The following is a 24,920-nucleotide window of genomic DNA, read 5'->3' on the forward strand; positions in this document are numbered from 1 at the left end:
GGTAAAATATATATTTATGAATAAATAGAACATATTCTGCTATGTGAAGAACATTGGAATGTGAAATATTCATATTTCATGTCGGATTAGCACACTTTAGATTATACAATCATGTTTACACGCGAGTAGGGTGTAAGTTTTTTTCCACTTTTTTTTCTCCATTGACTTCTTATGCGGAATACTTGAATGAACACTCAATATTCTAACAGACTTTTTTACACGCATTAAGATATTGCTTGTGAGATGTGCACAAAAAGCTTACTTCTAGCTGAGTTAGTGCGTAAGCAAGAGCGTTAAATAATGCTCCACTTATAATCTGGCCCTACATTATTATTATTAGCGGTAATTTGTAGAGCGCCAACAGATTCCGCAGCGCTATAAACAAATGAGGAGTACAACAAAACAATTATAGGGATCAAATGGGTAGAGGGCCCTGCCAAGAGTTGCACTGTTGTAGTCAGCTCTTAAGAAGTTGATCTACAAACAGCTGGACTCTTAGGCTTACATGCTAAGGGGGTTCAGGGGATAGCAATGGAGGAGAAGAACTGGTATAAAGAAAGGTTAGCGTAGGTTGTATGCATCCCTGAACAGTAGAGTCTTTAGGGAGCGCTTAAAGCTGTTAAAACTAGAAGAGAATCTTGTGGAGCGAGGCAGAGAGTTCCACAAGATGGGAGCCAGTCTGGAGAAGTACTGTAAACGGGAGTGTGATGAGGTGACAAGAGAGGAGGAGAGTAGGAGTTTGTGAGCAGAGCGTAGGGGATGGGAGGGAGAGTATCTGGAGACGAGGTCTGAGATATAGGGGGAGCAGTGCAGATGAGGGCTTTGTATGTCAGAGTGAGAATTTTGTGTTTGATCCTAGAGGCAAGAGGATGCCAGTGAAGGGAGAGGTGCAGCAGATGAAGAGCGACGTGTAAGGAAGATGAGTCTGGCAGAGGCATTCATTATGGATTGTAAAGGAGCTAGGCGGCAGGTGGGGAGACCAGAGAGGACAGAGTTGCAGTAATCAAGGAGGTGGGAAAGAATGAGAGAGTGGATTAAAATCTTAGTTATGTCTTGTGTAAGGAAGCGTCTAATTTTAGAGATGGTTTTAAGGTGGAAGCGGCAGGCTTTAGCCAATGACTGAATGTGAGGAGTAAAAGAAAGATCTGAGTCAAATGTGACCCTGAGACATCGGGCATGCGGGGTAGGGGTAATGATGGAGTTGTCGACAGTTATAGAGAGATTGGGGGTGGAGAGTTTAGAAGAAGGTGGAAATGTGTTATTAATTATACAGCCATCATCAATTCTGAATGTTAAGATGTTATTGAAGCTAACTGAATCTGTGGCTCTGGGCATGATGATGATGAAAGATTTTTCTGCTTATAGAGAAATTGTAGTGCAGACTTCACAGGGGCTGAACTCACTGAATGATCAAAGAAAAAGGGCTAAACAATCCAGCACTTCCAGATTGCTCTAATTTCTGTATCTGAAGGAGAGACCAGCTGAGTGCAATATAGCTACAGATTGGGTTCTTTCAGTAGTATTACATTCGATTTTACAAATTCTGATTATGCTTTAACGTTTTTGTGTAACTTTAACAAATAAGGATCATACTTTGTATATTTCTGGGTATGTTTTACAACTTAAATTTCATTTTTTATTTTTTCTATTGGAAAATAAAACACAGCTTCAGATTGGTGTCATCATCAGAAATATTTTGCAAATACAATTTATTTAATATCTCACTATTATTTTATTTGGATATGATATATCCTATCATTTTCAGCTGTACTTAGTTGTACTTCCTAGATAAATTGTTAAAATATTGTTGCAGAACAATGTCTGTAGACGAGTAAAGTGACTGCAGCTGTAATGGGAAAACATCCTGTCAACATGTCAGTGGTATTTGTCTTATATCATTATATTATAAGAGGAATTCATGTGTCCCAGAGACAAAATGTGAAATTTTTTTTTCTTCTTGTCATTGTTGCTTTATTGAAAACTAATAGGGTTGCTAATTCTGTACACACTGTCACCTAGATTACAAGTTTTGCGTTCGGGTTTTAACCCTGAAAAAAATGTAATTTCAGCGTTAAAACAGCACTGCAGCCATTACAAGTCTTGTCGGTATAGCTGTACCGCAAGCCTTTTAGCCTGTAACGCAACGTCAGTCCCGCACTGGTAAAAATTATGTTTTTTCATGGGACTTCCTTATTTAAAAATTATGTTTTTTCATGGGACTTCCTTATTTCCTTTCATTACGAGTTTTGCGGGGAGGCTAAAAATACTTGCGTTACAGCCTATACTGACAAGATCCGTTTTGCAAACTGAGAGCAGTAGTTATGAGTTTTACGCTACAAAACTGTTACATAAAGCTAATAACTAAAGTGTTACAAAGTACACTAACACCCATAAACTACCTATTAACCCCTAAACCTAGGCCCTTCGACATCGCAAATACTATATTAAAGTTAATAACCCCTAATCTGCCGCTCCCGACATCGCCGTCACTAATAAAATTTATTAACCCATATTCTGCTGTTCCCTGACATGGTCACCACTATTATAAAGTCATTAACCCCAAAAACGCAGCCCTCCTTCATTGCAAACACTATTTAATTATTATTAACCCCTAATCTGCCGTTCACCAACATCGCCCCCACTATACTAAAGTTATTAACTTCTATTCCGCCTCTCCCCTACACCGCCGCCACTATAATAAACCTATTAACCCCTAAACCGAAAGCCCCCCACAACAAAATATACTAAATAAATCTATTAACCCCTAAACCGAAAGCCCCCCACATCACAATAGATTAATTTAAACTAGTAACCCTTAAACCTAACGCCCCCAAACTTTATATTAAAATTATAATTTCACTATCTTAAATTAAATTAAAACTTACCTGTCAAATTAAAAAAAAAATAAGTTTAAATTAACAATTAAACTAATATAACTATTAAACTAAAATTAAACTAACTACCAATTAAAGAAAACTAAAATACACATTAAAAAATCCTAACACTACTATAAAAAATACAAAATATCTAATTACAAAAAATAAAAAATACTAAATTACAAAAAATAACAAACACTAAATTACGAAAAATAACAAACGAAATAATAAAAAATAAAAAAATAATTACACCTAATCTAATAGCCCTATAAAAATAAAAAAGCCCACCCAAAATAAAAAAAACCTAGCCTACAATGAACTACCAATAGCCCTTAAAAGGGCCTTTTGTAGGGCATTGCCATAAGTTAAACAGCTATTTTACCTCTAAAAAACTATACAAAGACCCCCCAACACAACAGTAAAACCCACCACCCAGCCAACCCCCCAAAATAAAAAAGCCTAACTCTAAAAAAAACCTAAGGTACCCATTGCCCTGAAAAGGGCATTTGTATGGGCATTGCCCTTAAAAGGGCGTTTAGCTCTTTTGCATTGCCCTGAAAAGGGCATTTAGCTCTTTCAAGAAAAGTCCAAACCCTAAACTTAACCCCCCCCCTAAAAACGTTTAAAAAATCCTAACACTAACCCCCGAAGATCCACTTAAAGTTTCTGAAGTGTGGACATCCAGGCGGTGAGAAGTCTTCATCCAAGTGGCGAGGTCATCATCTATCCAGGCCGCATCTTCTTTCTTCATACAGGCAGTATCTTCTATCTTCATCCCGGTGGCGTTTTCTATCTTCATCCCAGCACCGTGGAGCGGGTCCATTCTGAAGACATCCGGTGTGGAGCATCCTCTTCATACGGTCACCGTATGTGGATTTGGGGGGTGGGGTTTGTATACTGTTAGGGGTGTTTGTTTTTTCTTTTGTAGAAAAAGAGCTGATATCTTTAGGGCAATGCCTTTTAAGGGCCCTTGGTAGTTTATTATAGATTAGGGTTTTTTTATTTTGGGGTGGTTTATTTATTTTTTTAAAAGGGTATTAGAATAGGAATAATTTTAATTGTTTTGGATAATTTTGTTATTTTGCATCAGCCAATATGATTTTTTCTACCTTAATTTCGATTGGCTGATAGAATTCTATCAGCCAATCGGAATCTAAGGGACGCCATCTTGGATGACGTCACTTAAAGAGATATTCATTCCGGAGATGTCGTTTGAAGAGGATGCTCCACGCCGGATGTCTTGAAGATGGAGCCTCTCCGCGTCGGAAGGATGAAGATAGAAGATGCCATCTGGATGAAGACTTCTGCCCGTCTGGAGGACCACTTCTGCCTGTCTGGAGGATCACATCTGCTGGCTTCTTTGAGGACATCTTGCAGCTTGGATGAAGACTTCTCCCGGTAACTGAATCTTCGGGGGTTAGTGTTAGGATTTTTTTAAGGGTGTATTGGGTGGGTTTATTTTTTAGGTTAGGGCTTTGTGCAGCAATAGAGCTAAATTCCCTTTTAAGGGCAATGCCTATCCAAATGCCCTTTTCAGGGCAATGGGGAGATTAGGTTTTTTTAGTTAGCTTTTTATTTGGGGGGTTGGTTGTATGGGTGGTGGGTTTACTGTTGAGGGGGTTGTTTGTATTTTTTTACAGGTTAAAGAGCTGATTTCTTTGGGGCAATGCCCCGCAAAAGGCCCTTTTAAGGGCTATTGGTAGTTTAGGCTAGGGTTTTTTTTTATTTTGGGGGGGCTTTTTTTATTTTGATAGGGCTATTAGATTAGGTGTAGTTAGTTTAAAGATCTGTAATTTGTTTTTTATTTTCTGTAATTTAGTGTTTTGTTTTTGTAATTTAGCTAATTTTATTTAATTTATTTAATATAGGGAATTTATTTAATTGTAGTGTTAGGTGTTAGTGTAACTTAGGTTAGGTTTTATTTTACAGGTAAATTTGTATTTATTTTAGCTAGGTAGTTAATAAATAGTTAATATCTATTTAATAACTTTTCTACAGTGGGTATAAGAAGTCTACACACCCCTGTTAAAATGTCAGGTTTCTGTGATGTAGAAAAATTAGAGAAAGATAAATCATTTCAGAACTTTTTCCACCTTTAATGTGACCTATAAACTACACAACTCAATTGAAAAACAAACTGAAATCTTTAAGTTGGAGGGAAGTAAACAAAAAACAAAACAAAAATAATGTACTTGTATAACTTATAACTGGGGATGTAGCTGTGTTCAGAATTAAGCAATCACATTCAAAACCATGTTAAATAAGAGTCATCACACACCTGCCATAATGTAAAGTGTCTCTGATTAACCCTGAATAAAGTTCTGCTGTTCTAGTAGGTCTTTCCTGACATTTTCATAGTCGCGTCCTACACAAAAGCCATGGTCCGCAGAGAGCTTCCAAAGCATCAGAGGGATCTCATTGTTAAAAGGTATCATGTGACAACAATGTTCCGTATTCTTCATATGTTTGGGCTTTGGGGTAGACGGCAAGACGGAAGCCTTTTCTTATGAAAAAAACATCCAAGCTCAGCTAAATTGAGCAAAAACACATCTGAAGTCTATCAAAAGCATGTGAGAAAAGAAAGGTGCTATGGTCTGATGAAACCAAGGTTGAACTTTTTGGCAATAATTCCAAAAGATATGTTTGGCACAAAAACAACACTACACATCGCCAAAAGAAGACCATACCCACAGTGAAGCATGGTGGTGCCAGCATCATGCTTTGGGGCTGTTTTTCTTCAGCTGAAACTGGGACCTGGTAGAGGGAATTATGAACAGTTCCAAATACCAGTCAATATTGGCACAAAACCTTCAGGCTTCTGCTAGAAAGCTGAACATGAAGAGGAACTTCATCTTTCAGCATGACAACGACCCAAAGCATACATCCAAATCAACAAAAGAATGGCTTCACCAGAGGAATGGCCAATCCAGAGCCATGACCTGAATCCAATTTAAAATCTGCGGGGTGATCTGAAGAGGGCTGTGTACAGGAATTGCCCTCGCATTCTGACAGATTTGGAGTGTTTTTGCAAAGAAGAGTGGACAAATCTTGCCAAGTCAAGATGTGCCATGCTGAAAAACTCATACTCAAAAAGACTAAGTGCTGTAATAAAATCAAAAGGTGCTTCAACAAAGTATTAGTTTAAGGGTGTGCACACTTATGCAAGCATATTATTTTATTTTTATATTTTTTTTTTCCCTCTACCTAAAAGATTTCAGTTTGTTTTTCAATTGAGTTGTACAGTTTATAGGTCACATAAAAGGTGGAAAAAGTTCTGAAATTATTTATCTTTGTGTCATTTTTTTCATCACAGAAACCTGACATTTTAACAGGCCAGCGCTGTAGGTAAGTGAGCGGTGAGAAAAAACTGCACGTTAGCACTCCACAGCTCATAACGCAAAACTCGTAATCTAGCCGTTATTTTGTTAAATGAGTATATTATTTTATGTTTTCTTTTCACTGATTTCCCTGTCCCCCAGAGTAAAAGAACCCTTGCTCACCAATCACAAACCAATATTCAGATATAGCACAAATTCTGTTTGTACATGTGCAGACTGGCGTAGCCTGCCCTCTTGTATTTTAATAAGGAGGTTTAACACTGATTCAACTTAGTTATTATTGGAAAAAAAAATTCCTATCATAATTGTTAATGCAAAACTGATAATCCATCTTTTAAACGCATGTAACTCCATAGAAGCTTAGGCAGGGAGGGAAAGTAAAGAACAGCACACATAAATTGCCTAAAAGTATTAACCCAAGCCTCCCCGGGAGAAAGTCAAACAATGATTGCTCTCTGGAAAACTAAAGATGTCAGTTTTATTTTAAAAAAGGAATACGGGCAATGCAATTTGTAAAACATACACATAAATATACAAAGTATGATCCTAATTTGTTAAAGTTACACAGAAACTGTAAATGCATAATCAGAATACTAAATACACTGCTGCATGCAAATAAAAAGTGCAAAACTTAAATGTAATACAACTTATTCTTAAGTGTAAAGTAATATAAAATACAATGGGCCGAAAAAGACAAAAGGGCCAAATTATCAAGCTCCGAATGGAGCTTAATGCCCCTGTTTCCACACGAGCCTTCAGGCTCCCAGAAACAGTAGTTATGAGGCAGCGGTCTAAAGACCACTGCTCCGTAACTTGTCCGCCTGCTCTGAGGCTGCATTGTACATCAATCCGCATGATCATATACGATTGGGCTGATTAACACCTCCTTTTAGCAGCCAATAGGCCGCGTATCTTCAGGGGGTGGCATTGCACAAGCAGTTCACAAGAACTGCTTGTTCAATGATAAATGCTGACAGCTGTGCGGTGGACATGATATGCTAAATCATATCATGTCCATCCGCCCTTTAATAAATCGGCCCCAAAGTGTAAATGCAGCAGAGATGTCATGTAATGCAGTGCTATATTGCACTGGGCTTGACTCTCCTTCACATACAGAAATGCAGGGGCTACCCCTTGGAGAAGTAAAGCAAAATCAGCTTTTTAAGAATTTCACTAGAGATCTCGCAGTACTGGAGGATCATTTTAGATCATCCCACATGAGTGGAGAGCTTTATATCATCATGTCCTCTATTACTCTACTCTAGTTTTCTCTTTCATCCTTTTCTAACATGCTCACTCCCTTTTTGAATTCCCCTCTCATTCAACCTCTCCCTACTTAAGATTAATACACTTTTAATATTAAGGTTGAAGTATTTTGTGTATATGTGTATGAAAAAGTCTGTGGGGATACTTATCAAAAGTCTGGCGGACCTGATCCGACAGTGCGGATCAGGTCTGCAAGACCTTGCTGAATGCGGAGAGGGGTGTCAATCATTCTGATCGTACTCGCCAGAAACACGCGCCCTCAAGCTCCATCCTGGGCTTGATAAATGGGCCCCTGTGTGTACATTATGATTTATGTAGCATTCTATGCTTTCTGTGTGGATCTATTATAAATAAATAAAATAAATAAATTATGTATTTTGTCAGTATATGGCAGGGTTATAACACAATATATTTAATAATTATCCTTTAAACTGAACCCCCATAAAATATGCATATACTAGAAACCATAAAATTAATATAAATTCCTGAATTCTTTATTATTAGTTAATATCTATAAACACATTGAAATATATTTGTAGGAACAAGAATATGAATCAATACTATACACGTATATGAATTATTAAAATATGCTATACTCTTTACAAAGCAACCCAAATTGTAACTTTTTAACTAGCCTTATTCACAATAGAATTTCATTCAATTAACACAATGAGATTCCAAGGGTTTATTGGGTGGGTTTTAGTTTTAGATTAGGGTTTGGGCAGCAATAGAGCTAAATACCCTTTTAAGGGCAATGCCCATCCAAATGCCCTTTTCAGGGCAATGGGGAGCTTAGGTTTTTTTAGTTACGGTTTTATGTGGGGTGTTGGTTGTGTGGGTGGTGGGTTTTACTGTTGGGCGTGTTGTTTGTATTTTTTTACAGGTAAAAGAGCGGATTTCTTTAGGGCAATGCCCAGCAAAAGGCCCTTTTAAGGGCTATTGGTAGTTTAGTTTAGGCTAGGGTTTTTTTTTATTTTGGGGAGGATTTTTTTATTTTGATAGGGCTATTAGATTAGGTGTAATTAGTTTAAATATCTTGTAATTTGTTTTTTATTTTGTGTAATTTAGTGTTTGTTTTTTGTAATTTAGGTATTTGTATTTAATTTAGTTAATTGTATTTAATTTAGTTAATTGTATTTAATTGTAGTGTAAGGTTAGGTGTTAGTGTAAGACAGGTTAGGTTTTATTTTACAGGTAAATTTGTATTTATTTTAGCTAGGTAGTTAGTAAATAGTTAATAACTATTTAGTAACTATTCTACCTAGTTAAAATAAATACAAACTTGCCTGTAAAATAAAAATAAACCATAAGCTAGCTACAATGTAACTATTAGTTATATTGTAACTAGCTTAGGATTTATTTTACAGGTAAGTATTTAGTTTTAAATAGGAAATATTTAGTTATTAATAGTAGGTTTTATTTAGATTTATTTTAATTATATTTAAGTTAGGGTTAGACTTAGATTTTGGGGTTAATAAGTATAGTGACGGCGACGTTGGGGGCGGCAGATTATGGGTTAATAACTGTGATGTAGGTTGTGGTGATGTTAGGGGCGGCAGATTAGGGGTTAATAATATTTAACTAGTTTTGGCAATGCGGGAGTGTGGCGGTTTAGTGGTTAATATGTTTATTATAGTGGCGGTGATGTTGGGGGCGGCAGATTAGGGGTTAATAAGTGTAGGTAGGTTGCAGCAACATTGGGGGCGGGAGATTAGGGATTAATAAATATAATGTAGGTGTCGGCGATGTTGGGGGCAGCAGATTAGTGGTTAATAAGTATAATGTAGGTGGACGCAATGTCTGTAGCGGCATATTAGGGGTTAATAAGTATAATGTAGGTGGCAGCGATGCCTGGGGCGGCAGATTAGGGGGTTAATAAGTGTAAGATTAGGGGTGTTTAGACTCAGGGTTAATGTTAGGGTGTTAGGTGTAAACATAAATTTAGTTTCCCCATAGGAATCAATGGGACTGCGTTACTGAGCTTTACGCTGCTTTATTGCAGGTGTTAGGCTTTTTTTCAGCCGGCTCTCCCCATTGATATCTATGGGGAAATCGTACACGAGCACGTACAACCAGCTCACCGCTGACTTAAGCAGCGCTGTTATTGGAGTGCGGTATGGAGCACAATTTTGCTCTACGCTCACTTCTTGCCTTTTAACGGCGGCTTTAGGAAAACCTGTAATACCAGCGCTGTAGGGAAATGAGCGGTGACAATAACGTGCAAGTTAGCACCGCACCCCTCTTACTGCTAAACTCGTAATCTAGCTGCCTATTTCTTTCAAGATTTAGTAGACATTGGTGTCATTCTCAGAAATATTTTGCAAATACAATTTATTTAATATCTCACTATTATTTTATTTGGATATGATATCTCCTGTCATTTTCAGCTGTACTTAGTTGTACTTCCTAGATAAATTGTTAAAATATTGTTGCAGAACAATGTCTGTAGAGTAAAGTGACTGCAGCTGTAATGGGAAAACATCCTGTCAACATGTCAGTGGTATTTGTCTTATATCATTATATTATAAGAGGAATTCATGTGTCCCAGAGACAAAATGTGAAGTTCTTAAAAAAAAAAAATTCTTCTTGTCATTGTTGCTTTATTGAAATCTAATAGGGTTGCTAACTCTGTACACACTGTGCCAGGTATCTATTCTGGAACTAACTGAGCAGAAACATTTTATCTTTATGTTCCAAGCTATGAGTTGAGCGGCACAGTATTTTTCTGACTGCAGAGTCATTATGTAAACAGTTATTTGACTGAAGTACTATTTAGACTAGGTGGCCATTGAAAGTTTTCTGGTCGGGGAGAAAGAAATAAAATGTTCTGAACAAAATAGTACATTTGCAGCAGGAGAGACGTGCTTGTGTACACAAGAGCTGCACATCAGTTAAAAATGGTGACTTAATTGGCATCAAATAGTAACTCAAGTGGTGCTTATTCTTGCATACACAGAGCAAAATTCCACCCCTCCAGATGTCATGCTCATTGGTTTTCTTTGGTATTGTATATTTTTTTGCATGGCTTTGCAAAATGTATTTAGATATCTGAATTTCTTATTTTTTTTTTTGTTATGAATTTGCATTCTGATTTTGCATTGTTGCCAACATTTGAAAAAAAAAATCCAGGGACCCTTTGCAGTGGAGCCACACCCCTTTATGATTTGCATAGCTCTGCCCACTCTAATACACCCCAAAACAAGCAAATAAATATTAATAGTATAAATGAGCCATACTGATTGCTTAAATGGATTGGAAAGGAAATTCAACTTTCATGATTCAGATAAAGCATGTAAAACTTAAATTAATTTATATTATAAAATGTACTTCATTCTCTTGGGTACCTTTGTTGAATAACATATTTACATACACTACTGGTAGCTATATGTTGATTAGTAGCTAAACATGTTTGTCTTTTGTCATTGGCTCACCAGATGTTCTCAGCTAGCTTGTAGTCGTGCATTGTTGCTCTGAAACTGACTTTAATTATGTCTAATGGTATCGACAAACATTTTAAAGGGATAGAAAACTTCTTGTAATTGCAAGACGTTTGTGTAATGTTGCACTAACTTTAAGGAACAATGAGTTTGAAAACTTTCTTAAAACAATCTTGTTTGCTGCAATTGTTTTTCATTGACTAAACTCCTCCCCATTACTTGCCTTATTTGGAGGAATTAATCCAGACCTGTTACTGAAGTAGAGAAGTCTTGCCCCTGAGGACAAATGGAAAAAAAAAATCAGAGTTAAAAAGCAGGAAAGGGGGTAAAAATAAATGAGTATTTTGCAATTTTTATTTATTATGCATAATTAAAGGGATAGGAAAGTCAAAATTAAACTTGCGTGATTCAAAAAGGACATGTCATTTTAAAACACTTTTAAATTCACTTCTATTTTTCAAATGGGCTTTGTTCTCTTGGTATCCATTGTATTGTCCACTGCCCAGATTTATCATTACACACTTGCATGACTGTGTAATTCTATCATCCAATTGAGTGTTTTCAGGGTGATTTCTCTCTCCGTACACTCTATTTACAAAGAGTGTAAGAAGCTGCGGTCTGGTTATTGCTACTTCTTAGACCTGTCTCTCATGTGCGAACCTACCCCGCAATGGCTCAAAAGCAGTTTACTCTGCTTTATACACTGAACCCATAGGCCCATATTTATCAAGGTCTGTGGGACCTGATCCGACAGTGCGGATCAGATCCGACAGACCTCGCTGAGAGGTCACAAGAGCTGCTGGTGCAACCCCGCCCCCTGCAGACTCGCGGCCAATAGGCTGCCAGCAGGGGGGTGTCAATCAACCTGATCGTACTCGATCGGGTTGATTTCCGGCGGTGTCCGCCTGCTCAGAGCAGGCAGACAGGTTATGTAGCAGTGGTCTTTGTGACGCTGCTTCATAACTGCTGTTTCTGGCTAGCCTGCAGGCTCGCCAGAAAAAACGGGGCATCAAGTTCCATTCGGAGCTTGATAAATATGCCCCATAATGTCAATTTTTAGGAACTGTATACAAAGTAAAAATGTTTATAATATAAAATTTACTGATTCTCTAAATAATTTACAAGGTTTATTGTAAGTATCTTCTATAGCCGTCTTATCTCAAAGAGGCATTCATGTAAATCATGTGCTATCAAAAAATGTAATTCTTAAAGGGACATTAAAGACAAATTGTACACTACATGGTTATGAAACTTCATAGATAAGAATAATTTTGCAATGAAAACTGCAGCTTTATTTTGTTAAATGAGTATATTATTTTATGTTTTCTTTTCACTGATTTCCCTGGCCCCCAGAATAAAAGAACCGTTGCTCACCAATCACAAACAATGTTCAGATATAGTACAAATTCTGTTTGCACATGTGCAGACTGGCGTAGCCTGCCCTCTTGTATTTTGATAAGGAGGTTTAACACTGATTCAACTTAGTTATTATCGCAAACAATGATTTTCCGATCATGAATGTTAATGCAAAACTGATAATCCACCTTTTAAACGCATGTAACTCCATAGAAGCTTAGGCAGGGAGGGAAAAGTAAAGAAATGCCCACATAAATTGCATAAAAGTATTAACCCAAGCCTCCCTGGGAGAAAGTCCAACAAGCACAATTTTTTAATTTATTTTACAGCAAAAAGCTGCAAAATAAACAATGTATGTATATTGAAATAATGTTTCCCTTGCAATAATAAAACATTGTATGCGTTGTTGAAATGTCAAGATTAAACACTTGTATGTACCGATCATCATGATTTCTAAAATAGCGCTATGTTTTCCAATAAATATAAAGTATTTGGTCATTTTATTCCAGTATAAGGATTCTTCTTGATGCATTACCCAATCTTATTTAACTGCTCTGTTAGGAATTGCACATTGTACAGATATAAAGTTTCATGTTTTTGAAAATAATTGTTCTCATTCCAAAATGAACTTGTCATCCCATTAGAAAACAAGCATTTAGCAATAACTGCCAGGGACATCATACAACATTCTGTAAACTATCCAAATCTATTGAAAGAAACTCATGAATTATATATGTATCTATCTAAGAACAGATGCATTTTAGAAAAAAAAAGTCAAGTTTTGTTTTAAACAGATCACGTAATATATTGGATTTATTGTTTTAGGTTGTAATAGTGAGTGGACATCTGGACAGCTGGGATGTCGGGCAAGGAGCCATGGATGATGGTGGTGGCGCTTTTATATCATGGGAGGCACTGTCTCTCATTAAAGATCTTGGTAAATATTTATACACAAAGATTTGTTTATAATTTCACTTGTAATTAGTTTATTCAGTTTGTTCTTTATTCATTGTTGTTAAGAATTTGATGGGGGGTTTTTCCAACTGTGTTTACAATTAAAAGTATTATTCCCAAAAAAGTGAAGTAACATTTAACCTGCAATCTATGGTTGAAATTTAAAATCTTGTCCAAACTATTGCCCATGGGACACATGCAGCCCACCCAAATTTGTTGTGTGATGCTAAACCCCATGGAACAAACAACAGACATCAGTAATATGTTATCAAACACTCTTTGCCAAAATTCTCATTATTTAATTTAGCATTTATATTTGGACCATATGTTTGTAAAATTTTGTAAAATGGAATAGTATACACAGTTACTAATTCCCTGTGTATTTTTTAACTATTAAATGGGATTAAAATTTAATTTATTTTGAGTTGTGAAAATATAATGTCCTGTGGCCCCTGGCCAATCCCATTGGTCCATATTTAAAAAGTTTGGGCACCAATTATTTTTCTTGCTTCCTTACTAGAGTACTTAAAAGGACATGAAACCCAATTTGCTCTATTATTATTATTATCTAGAAAAAGCATACAATTTTAAACAACTTTCTCTTTTAATTCTATTTTCTAATTTGCCTCGTTGTCTTGGTATCCTTTGTTGAAATGAATATCTAAGTAGACTTAGGAGCTAGTAGCTAGCTGCTGCTTGGGGGGGTTGCACATATATGCCTTTTGTCATTGGCTCACCTATGTGTTTAGTTAGCTGACAATAATGCATTGTTGCTCTTTCAGTAAAGGACACCAAGAGAATGAAGCAGAACTGACAGTAGAAGTAAACTGTAAAGTTGTATAAAAATGTATGCTCTATAGAATTATGAAATAATTATTTTGGGCTTCGTGTTCCTTAAAGTTTCTTTTAGGCTTCCAGTACATTACAAATGTGGTGATTTAAGATACTTATCCTGTCTGAACTACACATTCAATGCACCAAGAATATCTGTATTTACTACATTGGAATCACACACACAGAAAATCTACAAGAAACAAGTGTTTTCTCAGACAGAGCAAGAAGAAAAGCAGAGAATACCATGTAATGTGATTATTATCGATTAATTTCTTGTGTGTTTTGATTGTAGCTGTCAATTTGTGTAAAATGTGCAATTAATCCTTTTAACCCCATTTTTATTAACATTTTTACAGTCTCCAAACACCTAGGGCTAGATTACAAGTTGAGCGCTAATTTATTGTGTGCTCTAAATAGGCAAATGTGTCCGTTTACAGGTGCGCGATTAATAATCAGCCATTATTGCTACCACAGCTTACGGTAGCAATTAACGCTCAAGTGAGATCTCTGGTTAATTTTTAAAATGTGCCCCAACTGCCCTCCAAAAATTGTGTAGTGCCTTTTTGCAAATAAAACATATGAGCATTTAAAAAACAAAAACAAAAAAAACTGCACTAAGCAGTTTTTAGGGGTTAAAGATGGCTTGTGTTAGGTGTTAAAAAACAACACTGAAAAGTGCCTTTGCATTGGGGTCTATGGGGAATGTGTGTTCACTATAAAATATATATGTATATGCTTATATATTTATATGTTAATATGTGTATCACGCCATGAGAAAAAGGCTCCCATTGGAGCCTATGGAAGTGCGCTTTATTGAGCGCAAAGCTCTCATGAAATGCGAACATGAGATCGCATTCGCATTGCGGGCCACTTCAAATACCAGCTCAAAATTGTGTGCGTTGTTATTACGACCGCATATATCACGCTTCCGAAAGTACAATTTTGTGCTCCACTCCTGATCTGGCCCTTAGAAGGAAAATGTACTTAAAAATGTTATATTATTATTATCAGCCAGTGAGTATTGGCATAGAATTATGCATCAGCCAATTAGGATTAGTAAGCAATATACAACTGGCACTACTGTATTAATTTTAAATTTAAAAAGTACTGACTTCACATTTTAGGGAGAAAAAAAAATGCTTCAAAGTGTTTAACTTTCTGCTCTTTCATATAAATAATTGTAGCCAACTTTTCAATTTACTTCTATTACCCAATTTGCTTTGTTTGTTTGGTGTCTTTAGTTTAAAAGCATACCTAGGCAGGATCAGGAGCACCAATACATTACATAGAGCTAGTTGCTGACTGGTGGCTGCATATATATTCCTCTTGTCAATGGCTTCTAGAAGTGCATTGCTGCTGTTATTTTAGTACTTTTTTAATAAAACTATGACATGATTGTTAAAATTAATAGGTCAGATGTAAAAAAAAAAATATAGCATGTTAAACAGGCTGAAACTGGTTTCCAAGAGGGTAAGGCTATTGAATAGGATAACTCTAAAAATTGTATAAAAAGTATGTACTAAAGAATTAATAATGAAGTGAAACATGAAGCCTCTAGTTTATTAGAAGATAGTCAGCATTTAAAGACCCTTACGCGTTTCACACTCTTTACTTTAGAGACATTGGATCTCAGCTGCAACCTCTATCTTTGTGAGACTGTGATTCAATAGAGAAACATAGGGTGAGTGGTGCCCATCCCATTAGCTACATGACCCATCTGTCAAAAAAGAAAAAGGATTTTCACAGAGATGGCCAGTCTTACACTTATATCATGGTTTTTGACATATATAAAAATCACAGCAAAGCAAAGCGTGAACTCAACACTAATGATCCGGATTGTCTTTTATTGTCAGTTTCTTGTTTTTCACCATAAAAATGACAGTACAATGAGTAGCTGAAGACCTGCTCACAGATCACTACTCAGATCACTACTGAAGACCTGCTCCACAGATCATTACTTTGGTGAGCTAAAGAAATTTTGAGGTTCATGAAATATTTTCTAATCAGCTGTTTACTGATGTAATGCATCACTTTCAAGTGATTTAGCATATGGATAACATGTTCCTTTAGGAACTGAGTTATATGAGGTTCCTTCCCCTTCCTGGTTCTTTAGTCATAGAAGAATCTAAATCAGCTTACTACACTATTTATATTTTTTATATTTTTATACTGTGTGTATGTATATATATATATATATATATATATATATATATATATATATATATATATATATATATATATATATATATATATATATTGTGGGTAATACATACAGAAAGAGCAGAGCTCTACCAGGAATGGACAGCTCAGTAGCTTGTTCTATGGCGAGTTACCACATAGGAGCAGCCTCTTTTAGACCAATTGCGCTTTTCACAAAAGAAAACTTTCCTGCAGTACATTAGCCTGCCTGATCCTTCCTAACAAGTTCAGTCCAGCATCGAAATACCAGGCAATCCTCCTCTGAACAAGGAACATAGTAGCCCCGGATAATAGTTTCGGCTTTCTTTGTTCCTCAACAGTGAGGTACAGCCATATTCCTCTAAGCACATTGGGCAAGGAGTCCATGCCTGGTTCCCCCACCACCTTTATGAAGCCGTCCCCAAGGTCATATTGTAAATACATACAGAAGGAGCGCTTTTCTTTCTGTATTTATTTGCTATATATATATATGGGGTCATGACTAACCAAGAAAAAAAAATGACACTTAATACTTATTTGCTAAATCACTTGAAACTGATGCCGTATAACTGTAAAAAGCTGTCAGCAAAATATTACCTGAGCATCTCTATGTAAAAAGGAAGATATTTTACCTCACAATTTCCTCCGCTCAGCAGAGTAAGTTCTGTGTAAAATGTTATTCTTCAGCTGCTGCTTAGCTGCAGGTAAAAAATAAATAAATGAAGAAATGAACAGCAGCCAATCAGCATCAGCAGTACTGAGGTCATGAACTCTTTTACTGTGATCTCATGAGATTTCACTTAACTCTCATGAGATTTCATAGTAAACTTCCTTAAACTGAATAGGGAAATAACATAAGTGTGCAGGAAGCTCACTCCCTTTGCTGTCCCGGGACAGGCAAACTGATTTGCTGCTTAAAGTCCTTTGCAATGGGGTTTGAATATTTAGGACATTTTGAGGTAAAATAACTTTTTTACATAGAGATGTTCAGCTGATATCTTCTAGTCAGCTTTTTACAGCTATGCTGCATCACTTTCACGTGTTTCAACATTTGGGTATCATGGCCCTTTAAGTATGTGTTGACACAGGAAGCAATCTAAATGACAAGGGCATTGTTGGATAACATTATAAAATAGTTTACATTTGACCTTTTAAAGCCTTTTACCACCTGAATAGTGTGAATCTGAACTTTTGTACTATTTCTTGCATGCAGAAAAAAAAACCTTTCTTGACTTTAAAAAAAATTGTTTTAACCAAGTGAACAAAGGAACATTTATTATTTGCTTCATTCTTTTCATTGTTTGTTTGTTGGCTGCTCAGTTTGCATTTTTAAATGAATACACAGAAAACAGCAAAAATAGTGATTGTTGGTATTACTCAGAAGTCTGTTTTTTGCTATATATACATTTCTTATGTAGTGCATGCAATTTTCATATTGTTTATATTTTTATGTTCCATGATATTTTATGTATTTCCCAATGATACAGTTTCCTGTGCAGTTTTGACTTATTTAAAAAAAAACAAAAAAAATAGTTTTAGCAGGTTTACTGAAAGGATTTTGAAATAATTTGTCTTCCCTCTGAATATTGTTCCTTTAACCTATCTGTTATTTTCCTTGAAACATTCATAATCCTGACAATTAGCAATTAACGCTCAAGTGAGATCTCTGGTTAATTTTTAAAATGTGCCCCAACTGCCCCCAAAAATTGTGTAGTGCCTTTTTGCAAATAAAACATATGAGCTTTTAAAAAATAAATAAATAAATAAAAAACTGCACTAAGCAGTTTTTAGGGGTTAAATTGGCGTGTGTTTGGTGTTAAAAAACCAACACTGAAAAGTGCCTTTGCATTAGGGTCTATGGGGACTGTGTGTTCACTATAAATATATATGTATATGCTTATATATGTGTTAATATGTGTATATAAACATATAAACACGTAAATATACTGTATATGTATATACATATACATATATATATATATATATATATATATATATATATATATATATATATTTACAATCTGCTGCCCGTTACTGCCGACTTACCCCCTTCGCTGCACTAGGTTCACATGCCATGTCTCACGCCACGAGAAAAAGGCTCCCATTGGAACCTATGGAAGTGCACGCTTATAAATTGCATGTAATTTTCTTATTGTTTATATTTTATGTTCCATGACATTTTATGTATTTCCCAAGGATACAGTTTCCTGTGCAGTTTTGAATTATTTTTATTTTTTTTATTTTTAGCGGGTTTACTGAAAAGATTTTTAAATAATTTGTCTTCCCTCTGAATATTGTTCCTTTTACATATCTGTTTTTTCCTTGAAACATCTCCTTACATACTCCTGACATTGATGCATTCACCTATTCATATTTTTAGTTTTCATGCATAATAGACTCCTTTATCATTTTTTAATATCAGTCATTTTGTCCTAATGGTATTGTAATGCTGCAGGTTGTACTAGATAGAGACATTAGGATTGAGTAGATACAGTGTTATGTGTCTTAAAGTGATAGTAAATCCTAGTGTGTGTGTGAAACGATAAGATTAACCATTGGAACTAATAAATGGGACTTTCAGTCATGAAGTATAAAATACTTCATGCTGAATGTTCCTTGCTTTATTTATTTGAAGCTTTCGCCGCACTGAGCTCCTCAGACAGCCCACGGCAGAATACTATTTTGCTGTAAGGTGACGTTTTCACCTAAGATCACCTCAAAGCAAAATAGCGTTCTGCCATGGGCTGCCTGAGGAGCTCAGTGTGGCGAATGCTTCAAACAAATAAGGGAACTTTCAGCATGAAGTATTTTATACTTCATGACTGAAAGTCCCCTTTATTTCTTCCACTGGTAAATCCTAGTGTTTCACAAATGCTAGGATTTACCATCACTTTAAAGGAAACTTCAGGCTTAAGAGAAAATATTTGTCAGTTATAATTTGACCACATGGAAGTGGCACAATCTGGAAATAAAAAAACAACAACAAAAATTGTGGCCAAACCTCAATGCTGGAGGTTAGACAAGTAAGATTTAAAGGGCCATTCTAGTAAAAAAACGTTCATGCTATATTTGGTTTGTGCATGTAAATTTTATACTAGTAATAGTAGATTATGGGGTCAATAACAATCCTGTAGAATCAAATGATTTGTCTACAAAAATCTACATAGACATTAATGGTGATTTTCTGTAGAAAATCATTAGACAAACTTTTCTTAAAGAATTGTGATTGACCCCTATGTGTTTAACCCTCACAAAGGAGTAGTCGTGCAGCTGGTTTGTTTGATTACCACTGGTGGACTGCTGGTCCTGAGCAATACTTTAACTCCTTTTTAACCTTTTTTGTGTTAAACACACAGGACTAGATTAAAAGTGGAGTGCAATCATTAGCATAGGGTGCGTTATCTTGCACATGGTCTTGCACAAAGAATAGCACAATATTGTATTACAAGTTAAAATATTTTAATATAAGCATTTTAACACGGCAAAAATGTTTTTGTGCACCCTATACTTGTAATATATAGCACAGATATCGCGCAATTAGCAAACTCATTAAACTTGTATTACAGCTGGTTATCTGTTTAAAATTGTGCACTTTTTGTTACCTGAAACAAACAATTATTGCTTGCTAGCTTGCAAAAAAAACAAACCTCAAATTATTTGGAAATATAGGATTTAACTTATATTTAGACAGTAGATAGGGAAAAAAGTTTATTAGTAATAAAGAAAATTGTGGCAGACAAGGGGGGTACTGGGAAGGGGTCAAAGGTGTATGTGTTTATGTATATGTGGGTGCGTATATGTGTGAAGTGTTTTATAATTAAGTTTTTCATGTATAGTGCACAAGCACACTGCATGAAGAACTCCACTATCTGCTGCAATCAGAATTACTATTGATTGTGCTCGAGCAATGTTATTGCACAATATATTTGTACTCCATGTAATCGAGCCAATATTCCTGCAGTGTCATTAGTGTTAGAGCATGCATTGTTTTACTAACTGGCCCTTTAAAGTTGGATACTGAGGGTAACATTGTCTGTGCAGTGAAGTAAATTGTCTATTACCCACATTATTCTGGCAAATGTACCCAGTGAGGCTGTAATAGAGGGAATCTCATCAGCTTTATAATATTAGAAATATTATAGCTAAAATAGTCTGATACAGGTAAATATAATTGTACTTACTGAAGTACAGACTTGATGCTTTCAAATTAAGGCACCACTTTCATTTAATGATTTTAAATAATAAGCTATTAATATTTTTAAAAGCTGTTATATTGAAATGAATTAATTAATTAAGTCAGCTATATTGTATCTTCCTGCATTTAAAATTGAAATCCTGGGATGATGTGCTTTGGAGTAGGTCTGAGTAATCTAGGGTCTGGATGCTTTACACAACATGCAACCTGGGTTCTTCATTCTGTTGTGTTTTGGATTTAACTGAAATTAACACATGCTTACTGCTTACATGCATTTTCATAGCAGTTACAGTTGGTCTTGCATGTTTGCTAAGCTGATACGCTTTATGTAGTAGCTAGAAACATAATAAAGATCTTATTTGGGGTTCATCTTGGACTTAACTGTTGACACAACATTTTGGTGAAAAGGATATCTCTTCTGCCTCTAAATGTACTCACACTTTCCTTCAAAGTCCAGGTGAGACACCCAAACTTTCACTTTGTGGAGCTGGATGTTAAATAATTACTTGCTTACAATTAGTGGTTCTGTTTCCTGAAGTGCACTACTTATTCTGTACCTTGTAACAGAAGGGCAACAGCATTTATTACACATGATTAGGGTTGCCAGGTGCTCTTGCAGCTTCCTAAATGACGCCCTATGTTATGTAAATGTTACAATGCTATTATTGTGAATTATTATATAAGTATTATTATAAAAGTATGTTTTATCAGTGTAAAGTTTTAACAGAGGGGAAAATGTTATGTTTTGGGTTTAACTGAAATGAACACATGCTTGCTGGGAGATTACGTTTTATATCAGTTACAATTGGTCTTGTCTGTTTGCTAAGATGACAGTTGTAGTTGTTATTTTTCAGTTTTATATTGTCACTAGAAGCATAATATAGATCTAATTTCGATTTAAACAAGAGTAGAGAGCTCCCAAATCAGGATGACCCCACAAAATCCCTTCTTAGCTGCTGATATTCCATAGCTTCATAACATGTGAGATATATTCCAGCTTATCAGAAAGAAGTCAAGAACCCTCACAGAGCTTTAGTCCTTCCCACTTTTTCTTCCTCTCCAGTCTTGTTCTTGGCCTCCGAGGAGCGAGATTGAAGATTTCAGAGGAGCTCTACTATCAAAATTTTATTATATATTCTTATGATTTGTGGGATCAGACCTTACTTTGGACCCAATACCCCTAGGCAACTTCACTCCAATAAGATTTAATAAAACTCTGAGTGAATCAGGGGTATGGATAGCCACTGCTATGTGCTTTCTATTACCCTAGTGCAGGGGTGATCAACCTTGGCTATCCAGAGGTTTTGAAACTACATTTCCCATGATGCTCAGACACTTTAAGAGCCAAGGTTGTTGAACCCTGCCCTAGTAGGCAATATAATAGCCATAACTGCCCTTAGGCATCACATTGACCCCATCTTTTAGGTTTACTGGTCTATCTGCAGTATCCTCTACAGTATATTTATTTGCACTGGATAAGCAACCTGTGAGTGAGAAAGGCCGCAGCATGCTGGTAAGACACAGTGGAGCTTCAGTCCAGTTAAGTGACTCAGACACTACAGAGACCTGGAGCTATCTGATAGTACTCTCCTTACAGGTACTACATAGCTGAGGTCACAGCCTTAAACCTAAGGAGCTTTACCTAGGTGTTTAACATAGGAATTTGGGTGAATAAAGAACAGGGTAGTTCTTATCTAGCATCCTTAGGACTCCTTAGCAGTTTAATTTACCCTTTTTACTTAAAAAAACTTTATTTTTGCATATTTCTAAAAAAAATGGGTACTGTCTCTTTAAGAGGGCCTGTAACTGACTTATGCAGTTATCAGTTATATCTCAAAAATCACAGTGCCGTTGGTCAGGAGGACACAGGGTTCTTAGGAGTGGTGTATTTTCAAAATTTAAATGTTGACAGTTATTTCAAATTGCACAGGCCTTGGCCTGCATATTGTTATGGTGATAAGTTATGCCCCCTCTCCTTGACAATCTTTTCCTCTCTCTCTGCTTCAGAATTTTGGTGTTTTATTCTGGCAAGTTTAACCCCTTCTATGCCCTGGAATTGGTTGTCCTGGGATGTTCTTTTTCTTCTAGCCATTTCTTCAGCTAGAAGAGTTTCTGAATTATCAGCTCTATCTTGTAATCCTCCATTTCTGACTTTTCACCCAGATAAGGTGATCCTGTTGACCAAAAATGATTTTCTTCTGAAGGTGGTATCTTCAGAAAATATTATTCTGGAAATAGTTTTTCCTTCTTTGTGTCCAAAGCCTTATAATCCAAATGAGAGATTACTTTACAATCTAGATGTTCTCAGAGCTTTTAAAGTTCTATATGCAGGCTACTAAAGGCTTTAGACAAACTTCTAGTTTATTTGTCCACTACTCTGGTCCTAGGAAGGGTCAGAAAGCTACGGTAGTGGCCCTGGCATCCTGACTCAAGCAGATTATTCATAAAGCTTACTTGGTTATGGTAAAACCACCACTGAAAAGAGTAACTGCTCATTCTTCAAGATCAGTATCTAGTTCCTTCAAGAATGATACATCCTTGGAACAGATTTGCAAGGCAACAACTTGGCCTTCCCTTCACACTTTTTCTCATTTTGATATTTATGCTTTTTCTGATGCAGCTTTTGGCAGGAAAGTCCTTCAGGCCAGTGTCCTGCAAATAGGTACTACCTGCTTTTTATCCCATCCATCCGTAACATGGACCATCCGTAACATGGACACTCAGCTTGGGTATTGTATCCCACATGCTATGAAGCTATGGACTCTCATCAGCTAAACTAACATTAAACTATAATTTAACCTAACATAACTATTCTAATAAAATAACAAAATACTACCAATAAAAAAATCTAAATTACAAATTAAAAAAAAAACCTAACACTGCAAAAAATTTTAAAAAATCTAAAATTAAAAAAAATAATAAACACTAAATTACGAAAAATAAAAAATACTAAGCTTACAAAAAATAATAAACAAAATTATCAAAAATAAAAACAATTATACATAATCTAATAGCCAAATAAATATAAAAGCCCCCCAAAATAAAAACAACCCCTAGCCTACAATAAACTACCAATAGCCCTTAAAAGGGCCCTTTGTATGGCATTGCCCTAAGTTAAACAGCTCTTTTACCTGTAAAAAAAATGCAAAGTCCCACCAACAGTAAAACCCACCACCCAACCAACCCCCAAAATAAAAAACTTAACTCTAAAAAAAAACCTAAGCTACCCATTGCCCCTAAAGGGGCATTTGTATGGGCATTGCCGTTAGAAGGGCATTCAGCTCTTTTACAAAAGCTCAAAGCCCTATTCTAAAAAAAACAACAACAAAAAACAAAAAAGAAAAACCCACTAACAATAACCCCAGAATATCTACTCACAGTTCCTGAAGTGCGGACATCCATCTTCATCCAGGTGGCGAGAAGTCTTCATCCAGGCGGCGACAACTTCATCCATCTCAGGGACGTCTTCTATCTTTATCCCGGTGGTGCGGAGCAGAGCCATCCTGGAAGCCAATCCCATCCTGCGCAGGAGAGTCCTCTTCATACGGTCACCGCCATACACTGAAGTTGAATGCAAGGTAGCCGTTTCAAAATGGCGTATCTTGCATTCCTATTGTCTGATTTTATTCTTCAAATTCAAATCAGCCAATAGGATGAGAGCTTTTGAAATCCTATTGGCTGCTCAAAACAGCCAATAGGATGAAAGCTACTGAAATCCTATTGGCTGATTTAGGGGTTAATAACTTTAGTATAGTGGCGACGATGTGGGAGGCCAGAGGTTTAGAGGTTAATAACTTTATTATAGTGGCAGCGATATGGGAGGCCAGAGGTTTATGGGTTAATAACTTTATTATAGTGGTGGCGATGTCGGGGAGCGGCAGATTAGGGGTTAATATATTTAAATAGTGTTGGTGATGCAGGAGGGCGGCAGTTTAGGGGTTAATAGGTAGTTTATGGGTGTTAGTGTACATTGTAACAGTTTAGTTATGAGTTTTGTGAAACATTTTTGTTTCGCAAAATCCATAACTACTGGTCTCAGATGGTGGTATGGATCGTGTCGGTATAGGCTGTAACGCAAGCTTTTAGCCAGAACGCACAACCTGTAATACCGGCGCTATGAAAATCCCACACAAAAACGTCATTTTTTTGAGTGCGGAATGGACGTTGCATTACAGGCTAAAATGCTTGCGATATAGCTATACGACACAACTCGTAATATGCATTCCTGGCCATTACGCTGGAATGGCCATTTTTTCAACATTTAAAAACTGTACCGCAACACTTGTAATCTAGCTGAATGTTTGCAACATCAATGGAAACTAAATCTACTTAGTATTTTTCAAATTGACTTTAAAATAAAAATAATCTTGTAACAGTAAATGTCGGGTTGAAATATTACCTTTGGCTGACTGATGCTATTTAGCTGTGCACCTGGGCAGACCATGTTAACTAAAAGAGAACAAAGAATAAAGATACCTGGATTCCT

At 36.1% G+C, this 24,920-nt stretch overlaps 1 protein-coding gene across 3 annotated transcripts in view; it reads left to right on the forward strand.

The window, feature by feature from the left end:
* CPQ (carboxypeptidase Q) overlaps nt 1-24,920 on the forward strand; it is a 1,179,997-nt gene that overhangs the window by 765,597 nt on the left and 389,480 nt on the right. For all 3 annotated transcript variants that reach the window (XM_053715230.1, XM_053715229.1, XM_053715231.1), the window contains exon 5: nt 13,099-13,210. In XM_053715230.1, coding sequence (XP_053571205.1) covers nt 13,099-13,210 — 112 coding nt within the window. The remainder of the gene's footprint in view (nt 1-13,098; nt 13,211-24,920) is intronic.

Source organism: Bombina bombina, chromosome 5 (assembly GCF_027579735.1).
Source record: "Bombina bombina isolate aBomBom1 chromosome 5, aBomBom1.pri, whole genome shotgun sequence".
Taxonomy (NCBI): domain Eukaryota; kingdom Metazoa; phylum Chordata; class Amphibia; order Anura; family Bombinatoridae; genus Bombina; species Bombina bombina.